At 41.2% G+C, this 14,704-nt stretch overlaps 2 protein-coding genes across 7 annotated transcripts in view; both read right to left on the bottom strand.

Annotated features, from left to right (window-relative positions):
* The window catches only part of LOC124265631, a 175,757-nt gene that overhangs the window by 83,424 nt on the left and 77,629 nt on the right, over nucleotides 1–14,704 (bottom strand). The gene's annotated exons all lie outside the window — the stretch shown is intronic.
* LOC124265552 overlaps nucleotides 1–14,704 on the bottom strand; it is a 101,996-nt gene that overhangs the window by 76,490 nt on the left and 10,802 nt on the right. For 2 of the 5 annotated variants that reach the window (XM_046700343.1, XM_046700355.1), the window contains exons 11-27: nucleotides 13,030–13,072; nucleotides 12,777–12,871; nucleotides 12,424–12,493; nucleotides 12,238–12,341; nucleotides 12,065–12,128; nucleotides 11,400–11,446; nucleotides 11,169–11,208; nucleotides 10,974–11,023; nucleotides 10,679–10,757; nucleotides 10,066–10,115; nucleotides 9,852–9,894; nucleotides 9,570–9,655; nucleotides 9,247–9,390; nucleotides 8,677–8,731; nucleotides 7,219–7,319; nucleotides 5,480–5,543; nucleotides 4,338–4,394 (exon numbers count right to left, since the gene is read on the bottom strand). In XM_046700343.1, coding sequence (XP_046556299.1) covers nucleotides 4,338–4,394; nucleotides 5,480–5,543; nucleotides 7,219–7,319; nucleotides 8,677–8,731; nucleotides 9,247–9,390; nucleotides 9,570–9,655; nucleotides 9,852–9,894; nucleotides 10,066–10,115; nucleotides 10,679–10,757; nucleotides 10,974–11,023; nucleotides 11,169–11,208; nucleotides 11,400–11,446; nucleotides 12,065–12,128; nucleotides 12,238–12,341; nucleotides 12,424–12,493; nucleotides 12,777–12,871; nucleotides 13,030–13,072 — 1,192 coding nt within the window. Of the gene's footprint in view, nucleotides 1–3,373; nucleotides 3,417–4,337; nucleotides 4,395–5,479; nucleotides 5,544–7,218; nucleotides 7,320–8,676; nucleotides 8,732–9,246; nucleotides 9,391–9,569; nucleotides 9,656–9,851; nucleotides 9,895–10,065; nucleotides 10,116–10,678; nucleotides 10,758–10,973; nucleotides 11,024–11,168; nucleotides 11,209–11,399; nucleotides 11,447–12,064; nucleotides 12,129–12,237; nucleotides 12,342–12,423; nucleotides 12,494–12,776; nucleotides 12,872–13,029; nucleotides 13,073–14,704 lie in introns of those variants that run through there. The other 3 variants (XM_046700370.1, XM_046700349.1, XM_046700362.1) reach the window with 3 other exon arrangements.

Genomic DNA, 14,704 nt, shown 5'->3' with positions numbered 1-14,704 from the left:
GCAGGAATTCTTCTGAGGCTGTATATGGGCCTATTCCAGACAAGTTTGAAAGCATCATTTTCCATGATGCCCTGGACATGTTCAGGGTCGTACCATGGATGGACCTCGGAGTCAAAGCCACAGGCATGTCGGAGACGGTAGTGAAAGCAACGAGCCATGCCATCATGTCATTTAAGAAATGATGTTTGTGCCGAGGAAGGGCATCCACTGACAAAGTGTTGGACAGTCTCCGTGAATTCATTGCAAAGTCAACATTTCATATTGATATTTTCTTTAAGAATCACATTTAGGCGATTGCGAGTGGGAAGTGACTGGTCCTGAGCAGCAAAAAGGAAGCCCTCAGTTTCACATTTAAGACCAGCCGACTTCATCCAGGCGAAGAAGTCGGTGGGATTGCTATTCTGTTCCACACACTGCATGTACACACGATGCAATGGCTTCTCAGAAAGCTCCACAAAAGACCGACACTGGGCAGACTTGGTGAAGAACTTCACCTGGTTTACTCCCATCGCTATACCGTCCAGCAGTACATCGCCATCAACAAAGTCAACCTCAAATTTCAGATTCTGTCCAACAACCTTGGCACGCTTAAAAGAGCTGTGGAATACCTTGCTTTCATCATGAGTCTTCACATGCATCACCAGAGGATCATTCGATAAATAAATATGGGCAAAAGTACACAATAAAATTCTGTCATGAAGAGCCTCCACATTAATCAAACCCCGACCTCCAGAATTGATTGGCATATATAAACGATTAAGAGAGGAACGAGGGTGGTGAGCTCTGTTATCAGACATGATCCTTCTGGTCAGGCGGTCAAGACTCTGGATGTCTTGTTTTGTCCAGTCAACTACTCCAAAGGAATAGGAGAGGACTGGCACAGCAAAAGTATTGGTTGCTTTGACCTTGTTTCGAGCATTTAGCTCTGAGCTCCAGATTTTCTTTAAACGAGATTTGTATTCGGCCCGAAGTTTTTCTTTAATTTGGGCATTCTGGAGCTTGTCTCGAACTTGCATTCCAAGATAAGTGTAGGTCTGATCTTCCACAAGATGATCAATAACTCCTCCCCCTTGTAACTTGACCGATCCATCATTTACTACCTTGCCACGTTTCAAACGAAGAGTATTACATTTGTCGAGTCCAAATCGCATGCCAATATCATGAGAAAAAGACTCGACAAGGAGAACTGTTCTTTCAAATTGGTATCTCCTTTGGCAAGGAGTTCGATGTCATCCATGTAAAGGAGATGAGTAAGCGGTGTTGGGGATCTGTGCTGAGTATTATTATTATTATTATTATTATTTAAATCGCCGATATGTACGTAATGTATTTCCATTAGTTTGGCCTGAATCATTTCAAAGCCCATGTAACCAATCAGAGTAATCGAGAGACAGAAGGCAGCTTTTAGACAACAAAAACTCGTCAGTTGAGATATTATTCAAATCATAAATTGGTAAATAGAAAATGTTGAAATTGGTTGAATACAATATTATTCCAGGATCTACGAAATTGTACTGAGTGATTGAGTTAAGTTTTACGCCGCTTTTAGCAATTTCAGGGCAGGGGACACCAGAAATTAGCTTCACACATTTTACCCATGTGGGGAATCGAACCCGGGTATTCGGCGTGACGAGCGAACGCTGTAACTACTAGGCTACCCCACCGCCCTGGCATTTTTATCTGCAAACGGTACTTAGAGTTCTTGAATAACCTGCAGTTTGTAATCTGCGCCAGAATCTGAGTATTTCAATTCTGTGCTTTGTTATCACGAAGGTCTAGCCCATATCACAACGGGTAGCAAAAGTTGGGGTATCCATGCCAACTGCTAAGTAAAATCAGGCTCGATTCTGTACTGCATTAATACAATTGAATTCTTTAGTGCCCCAAATTCCCGACCCATATGATAAGACAGGCTCAACGAGATTCTCATACAAAGAATTAAAAACATTATAAACAAAACCACCCGCTGATCTAATTTACAAATTATAACAATAAGTGTTCCATTGTCAAATTTAGCTAAAATTTAAATCTAATTGTTCTTGCAACCAGACACTTAAGTATTTATAAGCGTAGGTAAACTGAAGATAAATAAGTCTAAAATAATGTGTACACGCTACTAAATAAAATCCACTCTATTATAACGCTGTTTTTAAAAGAAATTGCCCTATCCATAGATAGATCTACTCCCGACAAGGATTATGCTTCCCTGAAATTATTCACAGTATCTTTAGCATTGGCAGTACTCCCCTACACCCTGGGAAAATTAGCTCCCCCGGGATATCCGAAATATATACTCTCCCAAAAAAGAAACGCATATAGGAATTTCAACTGTATTTTTATATTTATTTTGAAACATCTTGTAGGCTTTATGAGTCAATGAAATATAGCGAAATTGCACACTGGGAATGCAGACTTATCCGTCTTTGGCAAGAAAGTCAGTTTGAGTGTCACATGGAGACGTGTGGTGGCGCTGAAGTCAATACCTCGTGTGACCACCGTGGGCTGCCAGAACTGCACGGCATCGCCTCGGCATCGAACGAATAAGTCTCAGAATCTCGTGTTGCCCAATCGCAGACCACTCTGCCTGTAGTGCCTGTGCGAGTTGCCGAAGTGTCTGGGGCTGAGGGTTACGGCGTCGCACCCGTCTGTCCAGGGCATCCAACAGATGTTCGATCGGGTTTAAGACCGGTGATCTTGAGGGCCAGGGGAGCACAGTGATGTTGTGGTTCTGGAGGAAGTCTCTAGTGTGACGTGTTGTGTGGGGCCTGGCATTGTCCTGTTGAAACAGCTCCCTCTGGCGATCAATGACTGGAAGGAGGTGTAGGCGTAGGATTTCGCCACAGTACCGTTGAGCTGTCAGATTGCCCTGGATCATCACCACATCACTTCTCCTACGGCAGGTGATCGCTCCCCACATCATAACACTTTCCCAGCCGAATCTGTCCACCTGGGGAACGCAAGCGTCGGCGAAACGTTCACGTCGACGTCTGTACACCCGCATTCTTCCATCGCGTCGTTCCAATAGAAATCGTGAGTCATCACTGAACCAGATTCTACGCCAATTCAGTAGGTTCCAGGCCAGAAGGTTGGTGCACCATTGAACTCGATGTCGACGATATTATTGTCGAAGCACAGGGCCAAACTAAGGTCTTCTGGTGCGTAAACCAGCCTCTCTCAACCTGTTCCTGACGGTCGGTGCAGAAAGCCTCCTCAATCCGGCTATTTGTCGAGCGGTACTGGTCACCGTAGCTGTTCGATGACGCAGGTGATGTACCCGGATGTAGCGATCCTGCGCCGCAGTGGTCGTTCGAGGTCGCCCACTACGAGGAGCATCTGCTACCGCATTCTGCCGGCGATATCTCTCCCAGAGCCGTGAAATGGTGCTTTGGTGAACATTCATGCGTCGGACTGGCCAGCTTCAAGCAAACCAATGGCGATATGACGGTTGGCTTCACTTAGACGTGGCATTTTGCGTTCGTCAACAATATTCCAAATACAGTGAATAATCGACAGACAGCGATCAATCTTTTATACCCCTCATTGAGACTATCTGATCCCCAACTTTCACGTGCATTGCATGTGAATTGTGTATTCTGTGACACTACACGCCGAAATTGAAAATCATGCTGTTAAATACGGGAATTTTACAGATGGTGCGTTTTGTTGTGATGTTTCAAAACATACACACCATAGGACTTATAAACAGAGAAAAACCTTTTGTTAAATGAATCACGTTTTAATTCATTGCTACATGAAATTGCTATTTTCATGATGCGTTTCTTTTTTTGGAGAGTATATATTTTAGCCTTCGCGGCACGACAGCGACGAGAACAGGTATGACACACATACACTCTGCTGCAGTGATTAAAGCTCGGAAACTACGTCTCGACTCGGTGGATGATGAAGACCGGTTATCCTCTAGCCTTCATATTTTGTATTTACTTCTACTGGGTTGATGTAACTGTTGGTGGGTTGATGTCCTCTTATGTCCATCTGAATCGGTGTATCGGTTGGATACTGGTGACTGGTTATTGTCTGGTGTTGGCTTAAATTATCTGTTTTGGTTTATTTGACGTCCAGACCAACCTTTGAAAATGTTAAATTACTACGCCCGTATATGGCAAAAGATAGCTTTCTGACCATTTTAGAGTTTGGACATGTATGTTTTTTCTATTGTGTGCCTTTTGCAAGTTGTACTTGATGTATTAACGTAATAGAATGGAATCGGATGATACGGTGACCTGGATCATTAGCAACCACGATATCTTTCTTGATTCACTGTTGTGTTGTTTAAAGAACGTTCAGTCATCCAATCACTTGTTCTCGGAAATACTTACACGAAACCAGAAGAGGTCGACGTGTCCGGCCAACAACGTGTACACTGCTTCCATAATCTGAAAGGTGAGAGTTAAATGTCTGAAAATATTTAGGTAGTGTCTGGTATGAAACACTTTGCACTGTTTGCCAATGGACGTACATAGAATTTGTTTTGGAACTTCACAGATAATAGTCACGATATAACATAATATACATTATTTTGTATTTCCCAGCAAATCATTCATTTTATTGTCTCAAAAATATTTTGTCTTGTCCCCTGGAAAGGCAACAAAACCTAACCATAACAAAAGCCTATCTCTGCTAAAAGCTGTGTCTGTTATACTCTTCTGATTATATCATAAGTAAAAGAGTGTGTGTGGTGGTGTGTGTGTGTGTGTGGTGTGTGGTGTGGTGTGTGTGTGTGTATTATACATTATTACCTATAGGGGAAGGAGGACACGGGGTAGTATTCTTCCTGTAAGTCCCTAGGGTGGTTTCACCTTGGTAAAAAAGCAACTACACGTAAAGGATGGCCTTCCATTTTATGATCATTAGAAATACTAGCCATGGTGCTGTACCAAAATACTCCCCCAACCGTTGTTTTGCACACATTGGGACACGACTCCCCTTTCAGCAGTTCTGTCCTTCAGAACAAAGTAGAGCATTGCACTTATTGATATATACTACTAGAAAAAGTTAAAGAACACTGTCCCCGTGAAGATCCGGGTTAGAATTATTGATCTTCAGTAACCCATGCTTGTCATAAAAGGAGACTAACGGGATCGGGTGGTCGGGGTCTCTGACTTGGTTGACACATATCTTAGTATTCCAATTGATTGCGGAGATCGATGCTGTCGTTGATCACTGAATTGTCTGGTCCAGACTCGATTATTTACAGACGGCCGCCAAATAGCTGTAATATTGCTGAGTGCGACGTTAACCAACCAACCAACCAACCAAGTAAAGAACACTGACACCTCGAGCTCTGTGTTATCCACCACTAATGCAGATAAACTATAGTCGTGTGAAAGAATGGGCGTACTCTAACTTTTCAGTAGTATATGAATACATTTTGTATTGGAAACTTCAATAAGAACAAAATAATAAACTTTTGATTTCGGCCAGCAAACAATATGTTTAATGTGGCACTGTGAAAATCTACCTTTTTCCAGACAGCCATTGTTTGCTTTCAGTTCCATGAGTTGCTGCTCGTTGTCTCTGATGATCTGCAAAAAAAGCGGCGACGTACAACAAGACAGTAAAGAATAAGCCAGGTACATAGATAGACAGGTTAGGGGGAGGTAGGTAGGTTGTAAGAGAGGAAGGGAGGTAGGTATGTAAGGCGGCAGGTTTAAGGAGGGAGGTAGGTAGGTAGTCAGGGAGGGTATGGAGGTAAGTAGGCAGGGAGGGAGGGAGGGAGGGAGGTATGTATGTAGGAAGGTAGGGAGGAAAAGAGGAAAACAGTTAGTAGTAGGTAGGTAGAAGTAGGTAGGCAGGGGAGGGAAGGGAGGGAGGCAAGTAGGTATGGAAGTAAGTGGGTAAGTAGGCAGGGAGGGAGGTAAGTAGGCAGGGGGAGGTAGAGTAGGTAGGTATGTATGTAGGTAGGAGGCAGGCAGGGGGAGGGGCAGGGAGGCAGAGGAGGGAGGGAAGTAAGTAGGTGAGGGGAGATAGAGAGGCAGGGGGGGGAGGGAGGGAGGTGAAGTGGGTAGGTGGGTAGGGAGGGAGGTAGGGGAGGGAGGAAGGTAAGAAGGTAGGTAGATAGAGGGTAGGCGAGGCAGGGGAGGGAGGAGGAGTAAGTAGGTAGGTAGATAGAGAGGCAGGGGGCAGGGGAGGGAGGGAGGTAGTGGGTAGGTAGATATAGAGGTAGGGAGGCAGGGGTCAGGGGAGGGAGGTAAGTAGGTAGGTAGATAGAGGTAGGTAGGGAGGCAGGGGGGAGGGAGGAGGTAGAAATGGGTAGGTAGATAGAGGAGTAGGAGGCAGGGGGGGAGGGAGGGAGGGAGGTAAGTATGTAGGTAGATAGAGAGTGAGTGAGGCAGGGGGAGGGAGGGAGGGAGGTAGAGTATGTAGGTAGATATAGAGGTAAGGAGGTAGGGGAAGGAGGGAGGTAAGTAGGTAGGTAGGTAGAGAGGTAGGGAGGCAGGGGGGAGGGAGGGAGGTAGGTAAGTATGTAGGTAAATAGAGATGTAGGGAGGGAGGTAAGTAGGTAGGGAGGGAGGAAAAGAGGGGAAGAAGGTAAGCAGGTAGGGAGGCAGGGAGGGGAGAGAGAGGGGAATGAAGGAGGTAAAGTAGGCAGGAGGGAGGTAGGTAAGGAGGCAGGGGGGAGGTATGTAGGTAGGTAGGGAGTAGAGAGAGAGGAATGAAGGAGGTAAGTAGGGAGAGGAGGTAAGTAGGTAGGTAGGGAGGGAGATAGGGAGGGAAGGAAGTAAGTAGGTAGGGAGGCATGGGGAGGGAGGGAGGGAGGTAAGTAGGTAGGTAGGCATTTAGGTAGGTAGGTAGGGAGGGAGGTAGGTAGGTAGGCAGGTAGGTAGGTATTTAGGTGGGTAGGAGGGAGGTAAGTAGTTGGGCAGGGATACAGGAGGATGAAAACCTCCCTACCTACTCACCTACCTACGTACTTACCTCCCTCCTTAGCCCTGCCGCTTTGCATACCTACTTCCCTTTACTATCTACCTACCTCCCCCTACTTATCAACCTACCTACCTGTCCCTTTCTTTATTAATGTCACAAATGCTTATTCAGGGCTGAAGATGAGAAGTGGAGGTAAATATGTATATTTTATGCCCGTTTCATTACCCGACTTTCGAACATCATGGGATGAATGTTTAGTTATTCTGGGAGGATAAATGCCAAATCGAGAAAAGGATGTTTAGTTTCGCATATATCTTAGTCCCTGCTATTTACCTTCATTGTAATGGCACACAGGTGTTTCTCTGTCAGTCGACCCTGCTGGTATTGTTTAAGCTGGTTCATCAGACCTGGAGCTCTTGTGTGTCTTTGCTCTGCTAATTGCCAAAAAAAGATAAAAGCAAATAAAGTATTGAGGGTCATATATTATTACATTTGTAAAGCTGTCCAATGTGCATTGCTTATGCTGCAATTATCCTGATACACAAAAACGTTAGTTGAAGATAAAGCACATAAGATAGCTTTATAAAGATGGGATAACTGAATGTACTAGTTGAAGATAATACCTCGTGTACAAACAGATAAGGTAGCTTTATAGAGATGGGATAACTGAATGTATTAGTTGAAGATAATGCCTCGTGTACAAACATATAAGATAGCTATATAGATATGGGATAACAAATGCCTCGTGTACAAGCACATAAGATAGCTTTATAGAGATGGGATAACTAAATGTATTAGTTGAAGATAACACCTCGTTTACAAACACATAAGATAGCTTTATAGAGATGGGATAACGGAATGTATTAGTTGAAGATAATATCTCGTGTACAAACACATAAGATAGCTTGATAGAGATCGGATAACTAAATGTATTAGTTGAAGATAAAGCCTCGTGTACAAGCACATAAGATAGCTCTATAGAGGTGGGATAACTAAATGTATTAGTTGAAGATAACGCCTCGTGTACAAACACATAAGATAGCTTTATAGAGATGGGATAACTAAATGTATTAGTTGAAGATAAAGCCTCGTGTACAAACACATAAGATAGCTTTATAGAGGTGGGATAACTAAATGTATTAGTTGAAGATAACGCCTCGTGTACAAACACATAAGATAGCTCTATAGAGATGGAATAACTAAATGTATTAGTTGAAGATAACGCCTCGTGTACAAACACATAAGATAGCTTTGTAGAGGTGGGATAACTGAATGTATTAGTTGAAGGTAACGCCTCGTGTACAAGCACATAAGATAGCTTTATAGAGATGGGATAACTAAATGTATTAGTTGAAGATAACGCCTCGTGTACAAACACATAAGACAGCTTTATAGAGATGGGATAACTAAATGTATTAGTTGAAGATAAAGACTCGTGTACAAGCACATAAGATAGCTTTATAGAGGTGGGATAACTAAATGTATTTGTTGATGATAACGCCTCTTGTACAAACACATTAGATAGCTATATAGAGATGGGATAACTAAATGTATTAGTTGAAGATAAGGCCTCGTGTACAAACACATAAGATAGCTTTATAAAGGTGGGATAACTAAATGTATTAGTTGAAGATAATGCCTCGTGTACAAACACATAAGATAGCTCTTTTGAGATGGAATAACTAAATGTATTAGTTGAAGATAACGCCTCGTGTACAAGCACATAAGATAGCTTTATAGAGATGGGATAACTATATGTATTATATGCAGCAAGCTGGCGTTTTATCTTACCTTTGTCTCGACCATTATTTGTGTTGTCAGATTGTGATGTTGCAGAACCTGATACCTGTATGAACAGTGATAGACAAGTACATGTTAGAAGTTCCTAATGTTTCACTTGATGTCTTGTTGCCTTTGATTTACATAGTCTAGCCCGTGGACTATTTATAACACGGAATCAACAAAAGAGGGCGTTTCAATAATATGATTATTTTTTCTAACTATGTTGTTTAGAGATGAATACACGTGATCAAAGGACAGCGCACATGCTAAAGCTACTACCAATGCATTGTGTGTATTTCTACCAGACCACAGTGGACAAAGAAATAAAAAGCATCATGGAAAATATTAATGAAGTGATTTACATGGTGTAAGGGTCAAGTGGATACTGATATGACTGCAAGGGTAATCCTGAAAGGCCTTTATAAATGCTTCCAACATCAGCATGGAGTTTCAGCATGAGGGGGGATATGTGTAGAGCTTTAGTACATTTCATGTTCTCAACTCATGACAAGAACACATGGTATTCACCTTGCAACTGATTATGTAGTGTGTCGACAGAAACAATGTCGTCATACTTACATCAAGTCTTCTCCTGTTCCTTTTGGAAGGCCCGAACTGTTCCCCAATTTCTTCGTGACCTACTGTTGATACCGCTGATGTACCTTGCACTGAGATGACACGTCCTGGGAAGGTTGTTTCATGTCTGCCTGGTAAACCCTGAAACTGAGTCAGAGGCACAAGACCAGTGTTTCCATGCTGACAAATCTTATATTTGAATTCAAATTTTCGTAGGGTACGCACGCACGCACACACTTGCTTTATTGTCAACTAATTCAAATAAAACTGCGTCATTTTCAGAAAATATTAGTAATTCACTGTCAGTCTACATAGACAGTACTCACGACTTGAAACCCTGGTATCTCTATGTCTAGCATAGATAAGTCCGCCTTGTGGTTGGCCAGGTATTTCATCACAGCCTGCCACTCCACTGAAGAAAGAAATAGTGTATATAGTGTATATGATGCATCACGTGCATGTACTTTTCCATAAATAATACGTCATCAAAAATGAGTCATTGTCTCCTTTGGCAATAGTGGTAGTAGTAATAGTGACAGTGATAGTGGTGGTAATTCTGTATGGGATATTCAGTTACATTTAAACGTTTCCAGAAACTGATTACACACCCGTGTATAATTTGTGGAGTTGTCCTTTTCTACGATCCCTGTCCTGAAACAAAAAAAATATGTAAATAGCAATAGGACCCAATATATCTATCTACAACAAACGAAAGTAATGAGTATTACAATTAATTAATGATTATTAATGTTTTCATGCATACAGTGTGTGGTCCAGTGTGTTAACTGTTGTGAAATCATAAACAGTTAGAAAAGTCTTTACCTTCAGTACGTTGTCCAGTTCTTGATTAAGTGTTTGGATCTCGTCCCAGCCTGCAAACAAACATCAACTATAGGTATGATAAACCATCTTAGTGTACATCTACGTCATCAATTGTATAAACTCACTCTGCATATGTATCTCAATCTGTATCACAACCAATCACTCTGTATATCAACCAGCTCTGCTCAAATCACTAATTAGTAATCCAATGTACATCATGATTGTCAATTGTATTTACTCACTATGCTGCTACGTATGCTCTCTCATTGTTTCTCCTTGTATCACTTGTTTGGTAACGGTGTTAGTATCTACTCCGAGACGACCTGGCATTTATTGTAATAAAGAAGTTGGCTATCCACAGAACTTGGTTTTCCTTCATCTTTACAACTTCTAAAATGCCTCTAAAAGAAGATACAATAAACCTGTTCTGGGTAACCTCAATAGTGAATGACCTAATTACTGTACCGAAATTTGCAGACACAAATTATAGGAAGCAACCTGCTGCACAGGAAACATCCTGCAGCATTTCATCTTCAAACTAGATACAGTTGTTACTGCTCAATGTACTACTGGACAAGCAGAACTAACCTGAAGGACACTCATAGATACTCACGGCTCTCAGGATCTTTTCCATCTGTGTTCTGCACCTCAGTTTCCATATCGTTTATCTGGCCACCTTCTTTCCATACCTGCTGAAATGTATACAGTAATGTGATCTGTGACTGGTTTTATATTCAATGGTATTAGTTGATATGTCAGCTTTCTATAATTGTTATCTTGACAGACTTCAGTTAAAGATAACATACATCTTTCTTAAATATGGAGCAATCAAACATAATATTACATATGAAAACAGAAAATTAGGTTGCAACCCTACTAGGAAGGTAGGGTTTTAGTAAGCTACGTACTGGGATATTAGATTCCATTCCTGCATTCTCTGATTCAATGTAGAACATCTCTGGAACAAGCAAAAACAAAGATTTTGTTGAAACTAACTTCATTCAAGATTGAGAGAGGGTGAATTGAGAGCAACGTGCAGTCATGATAAATCCATTTTGAATCCTGCTCCAAACTAAGAAACACAAACACAACTTGCAACTTACCCATTTGTTGTTGAATGTCTGGACTTTGAACATGGCCAACCTAGAATAGAAATGACAAGTTACCTCCCTTGATCTTGAAGTAACAAGTGGAATCACGTGAACGGACATTCCCATGGAACTGATCACTACAACTTGTTCAATCCTTATGATATTGGCACAACGATTCTCGAGATAATTTGATAATTTGATCTTAAGAATACCTCGAGTGCTACAATGTGTGTCACCACTTACCATAGCAACGGTTTGTTTCGATTCTGTATGTTTCATTATCCCCAAAGCTGAAAGATCAAAAGAACAAACAGAAACTAAAATTAAGAATCAGATATTGTGAAAATGTTTTACAACTGTTGTACTACACATTGCTTTTAAATATGTCAATATCTGAACTGTCATTTCATTTCCTTCGGTACAATTATATAATAGGTAGATAAATAACTGATGGTGAATGGAAAGATAAAGAGCAGGTGCACGATGATGACAGAGACAGAATGAGAGATGACTAGCATGGCAGTGAGGCACAGAATTGGATAGTTGGAGAGCGGATAAAGAGAAGAAAAATCATACGAAGCATGGATGAGGCAGGGGACACCAAAAAATGGGCTTCACATACAGTTCCCATGTGGGAAATCGAACCCGGGTCTTCGGCGTGATGAGCGAACCTTTAACCACAAGGCTACCTAATCGCCCCGAAACATGGAAGGAGAACTAAATGGAGAGATGAAGGTTGGACAAAGCTTCTGGGTTATAAGCGACACTATACATTGGATCGATGGTCAAGAATGGAAGTTGGACAGGTGAAATGATGGAGGGACACTATCAAATCCGGCAGTATTTATTTGGCTACAGAGTGTTAGAGGCGTATGGTGATCATCTGTCTTATTACCAACACAACAAACCTTCTCTCAAGAGAACATTTTTAACGTCTTGACAGATCTGATCCGTTTTATCTTGGATTATGACCTGAAACAAAATACATAGATTACTCACACTGGGTCTTTCATCATCAGGCCTTGATTGTTAGTCACTACTTTGTTTGCGATTCATACACAAGCTCTCTACAATTTCTTACCGATCTGAGAAGCGGGACAAGATTTTTCCTTTCTCTTAATCCGTCATGTAAGTCTGGCAACCAAGCCTCTTGTGTAGCAGACAGTTGCTTGAAACCACCCAAAGCTGAAGTGAATAAGAGTAAATAAGTAACAAATTATCACATACATCTAATATAATCGTTCCAGATGTGACCACAGCTACTCACATGCATACTGACCTTTGCTTGCTGTAAGGGGGCTTGGCTTGTATTCCAGAGTATGGCGTACTTCATGAGCCTGCAATGTGTCAAAGTGGTATAAATACACAATCACTATTTGGTATACGTTATCACACAGACATATCTTTGGTAATATGTGTGCCTTATGTCCATGTTTGGAACATGGTTGTAAATGTAAAGTAACAAATAACGGTAGGTTTCTATAAATGGACAAAATGGACAGGATTTTGGTCCCACCACTTCTTAAGATTACACCAGTAAACAAAACAACGTATGGTTATATGTAGAATATAACTTTAAACAAAATCAACAAATGTCAGTAAAATCCTCAAGGAACTTACATAGGACATAGGCCCTGTTGATCCCAGTTTGAAACTAAATATTTTCAGCACACTGAAGTCCCTGAGGATGTGTTCAATCCGTTCCTTCCAAGATTCTGTAATATCGTTGAAAATAGAAGTATAATAATCACCCTACACTAACTCATGAATGTATAATTTTTACTAAAATCTTACCATTATGTTTATTGAGGTTGTTATTTGCACAAGATCCGTTTTTCACATCACCATAAGCTGGTTTATTATGAACACTTACCATTAGATAATGCATCTATTTGTTTCTCCATCCCTTCGACTTCCTGTTTAAATAGAATAAATGAAAGCTTTGTTTATAATGAATCACTCGAGATCTAGAACAATACAACTTCACATTGATGGAACATTTTAACCTTCCATTTTAACCTTTCCTGATAGCGAATAAATTATTGGAATGAGATGACTTTTCTCTACTGAAGTCTGGTTTGGTTGGAATGCTAACGTATGTGGATTAGTAATCATGAAGGTGAGTCTCTTCATGAGATCAGTATTCAATTAATATGGTTCATCTTTTTGAAAGTTATTGTTACAATAGGTAGTTTGGGGAATTGTATTCAAACCCCATATGGTGTTAAACTGTGGACATATTTGAGAAATATTATGCTATTACATGTTTCGATGCATTTATTTGTTTATGTAGTAAGAAGCATCTCTAAACCCTGGCATGAGGAGCTTATTACAGAAGTGTACATTACCATTTCTGCTTCCAATATTTTGGACTTCTGTTCCTCGATATCAGTTAGATCTGAAGTGAAGAAAGTCCAAGTCTTAACAAACTAAAATGATTGTTCCATACAAAATAATTGTTTTGCATCACCAGTACATAAGAACTACAGTGGATATTCTTACCAAGTGCTGTTTGTTCTTGTTCTCACCCGAATCTATCAGAATATACATCCTTTATGACCTGACATGTTAGTGTGTGTAACAAAGAAAGAGTTTTGTATTTTATTACCAAGTACTGAGCACTGTCTATTCAGAGTTCTACGAATATGTAAATATACTCACAGGTTGTAAATCGCCAATGTTGTCCGCTTGTTTGTGCCATGACTGTGTTGGTTTCATGGACTATATTCACACAGGACGACATGTCCACCATACTGAGATCCTCTGCTGCTACAGCTGATGGGTACACCGACCTGAAACAGGGTTTGTACAAAACTTAAGCACAGGTTTCAAGCAATCGTTCAAATGTTGAGGCCTATTAAAGTAGAGGCTCTTCCTGAGGACACACTTACGAAATTGATATTTTGGGTTATAACATTTGTTAATTCGTGACTGGATACGACTACCAATGTTGACAATGGCAATAACACCTAACTAGATCCACTGACTAAATCAACAAACCTGAGCCTGTCCCTCTCCTGTCGTGACCTACATACAAGCATAGTGTCCCCAGTCTGTTCAGTCTCCTAGCCACCTCCAGCATCAGAGTCGTGGCTCCACTACCGGGCATACACTTGACCTCGACGTCCTTACTGTTTATGTTCTCCACCAGAATGATACATTGTTCTTTGGTGAGAAATCTAAGATAGTCGCCATCGGTGTCTCCACTTTCTTCTTTTAGCACCGACTTCGTTTCAGCAACACCAGCCCAGAAAGCAGTCAGGACTTTCTCATACCTACTGGGAGTCATTACCAAAGAATCGTTTGTGACAAAATGAGAAGACTCATTTGCCAGCTTCTTTAATCGATTCTTAAATCCAACAGCGTCCTCAAGGAGAGAAATGGGAATGACTCCATGGATTGAGTTGATATCCTCATCAGTGAACCTGCTAAGTGTCTCTATCACTCCTCTCGCCACTGACATACTGTATGTCACTGCTTCAGGACAGTCTTCATCCCCATCAACCAGTGACAAAACTATCACAGACTGTGTAGGCAGAGCCAGGAAT

This window comes from Haliotis rubra, unplaced genomic scaffold (genome assembly GCF_003918875.1).
Source record: "Haliotis rubra isolate DU_JTF1 unplaced genomic scaffold, ASM391887v1 Scf1214, whole genome shotgun sequence".
In the NCBI taxonomy this organism is placed as follows: Eukaryota; Metazoa; Mollusca; class Gastropoda; order Lepetellida; family Haliotidae; genus Haliotis; species Haliotis rubra.
This window is presented reverse-complemented; position numbering and strand designations above follow the sequence as displayed.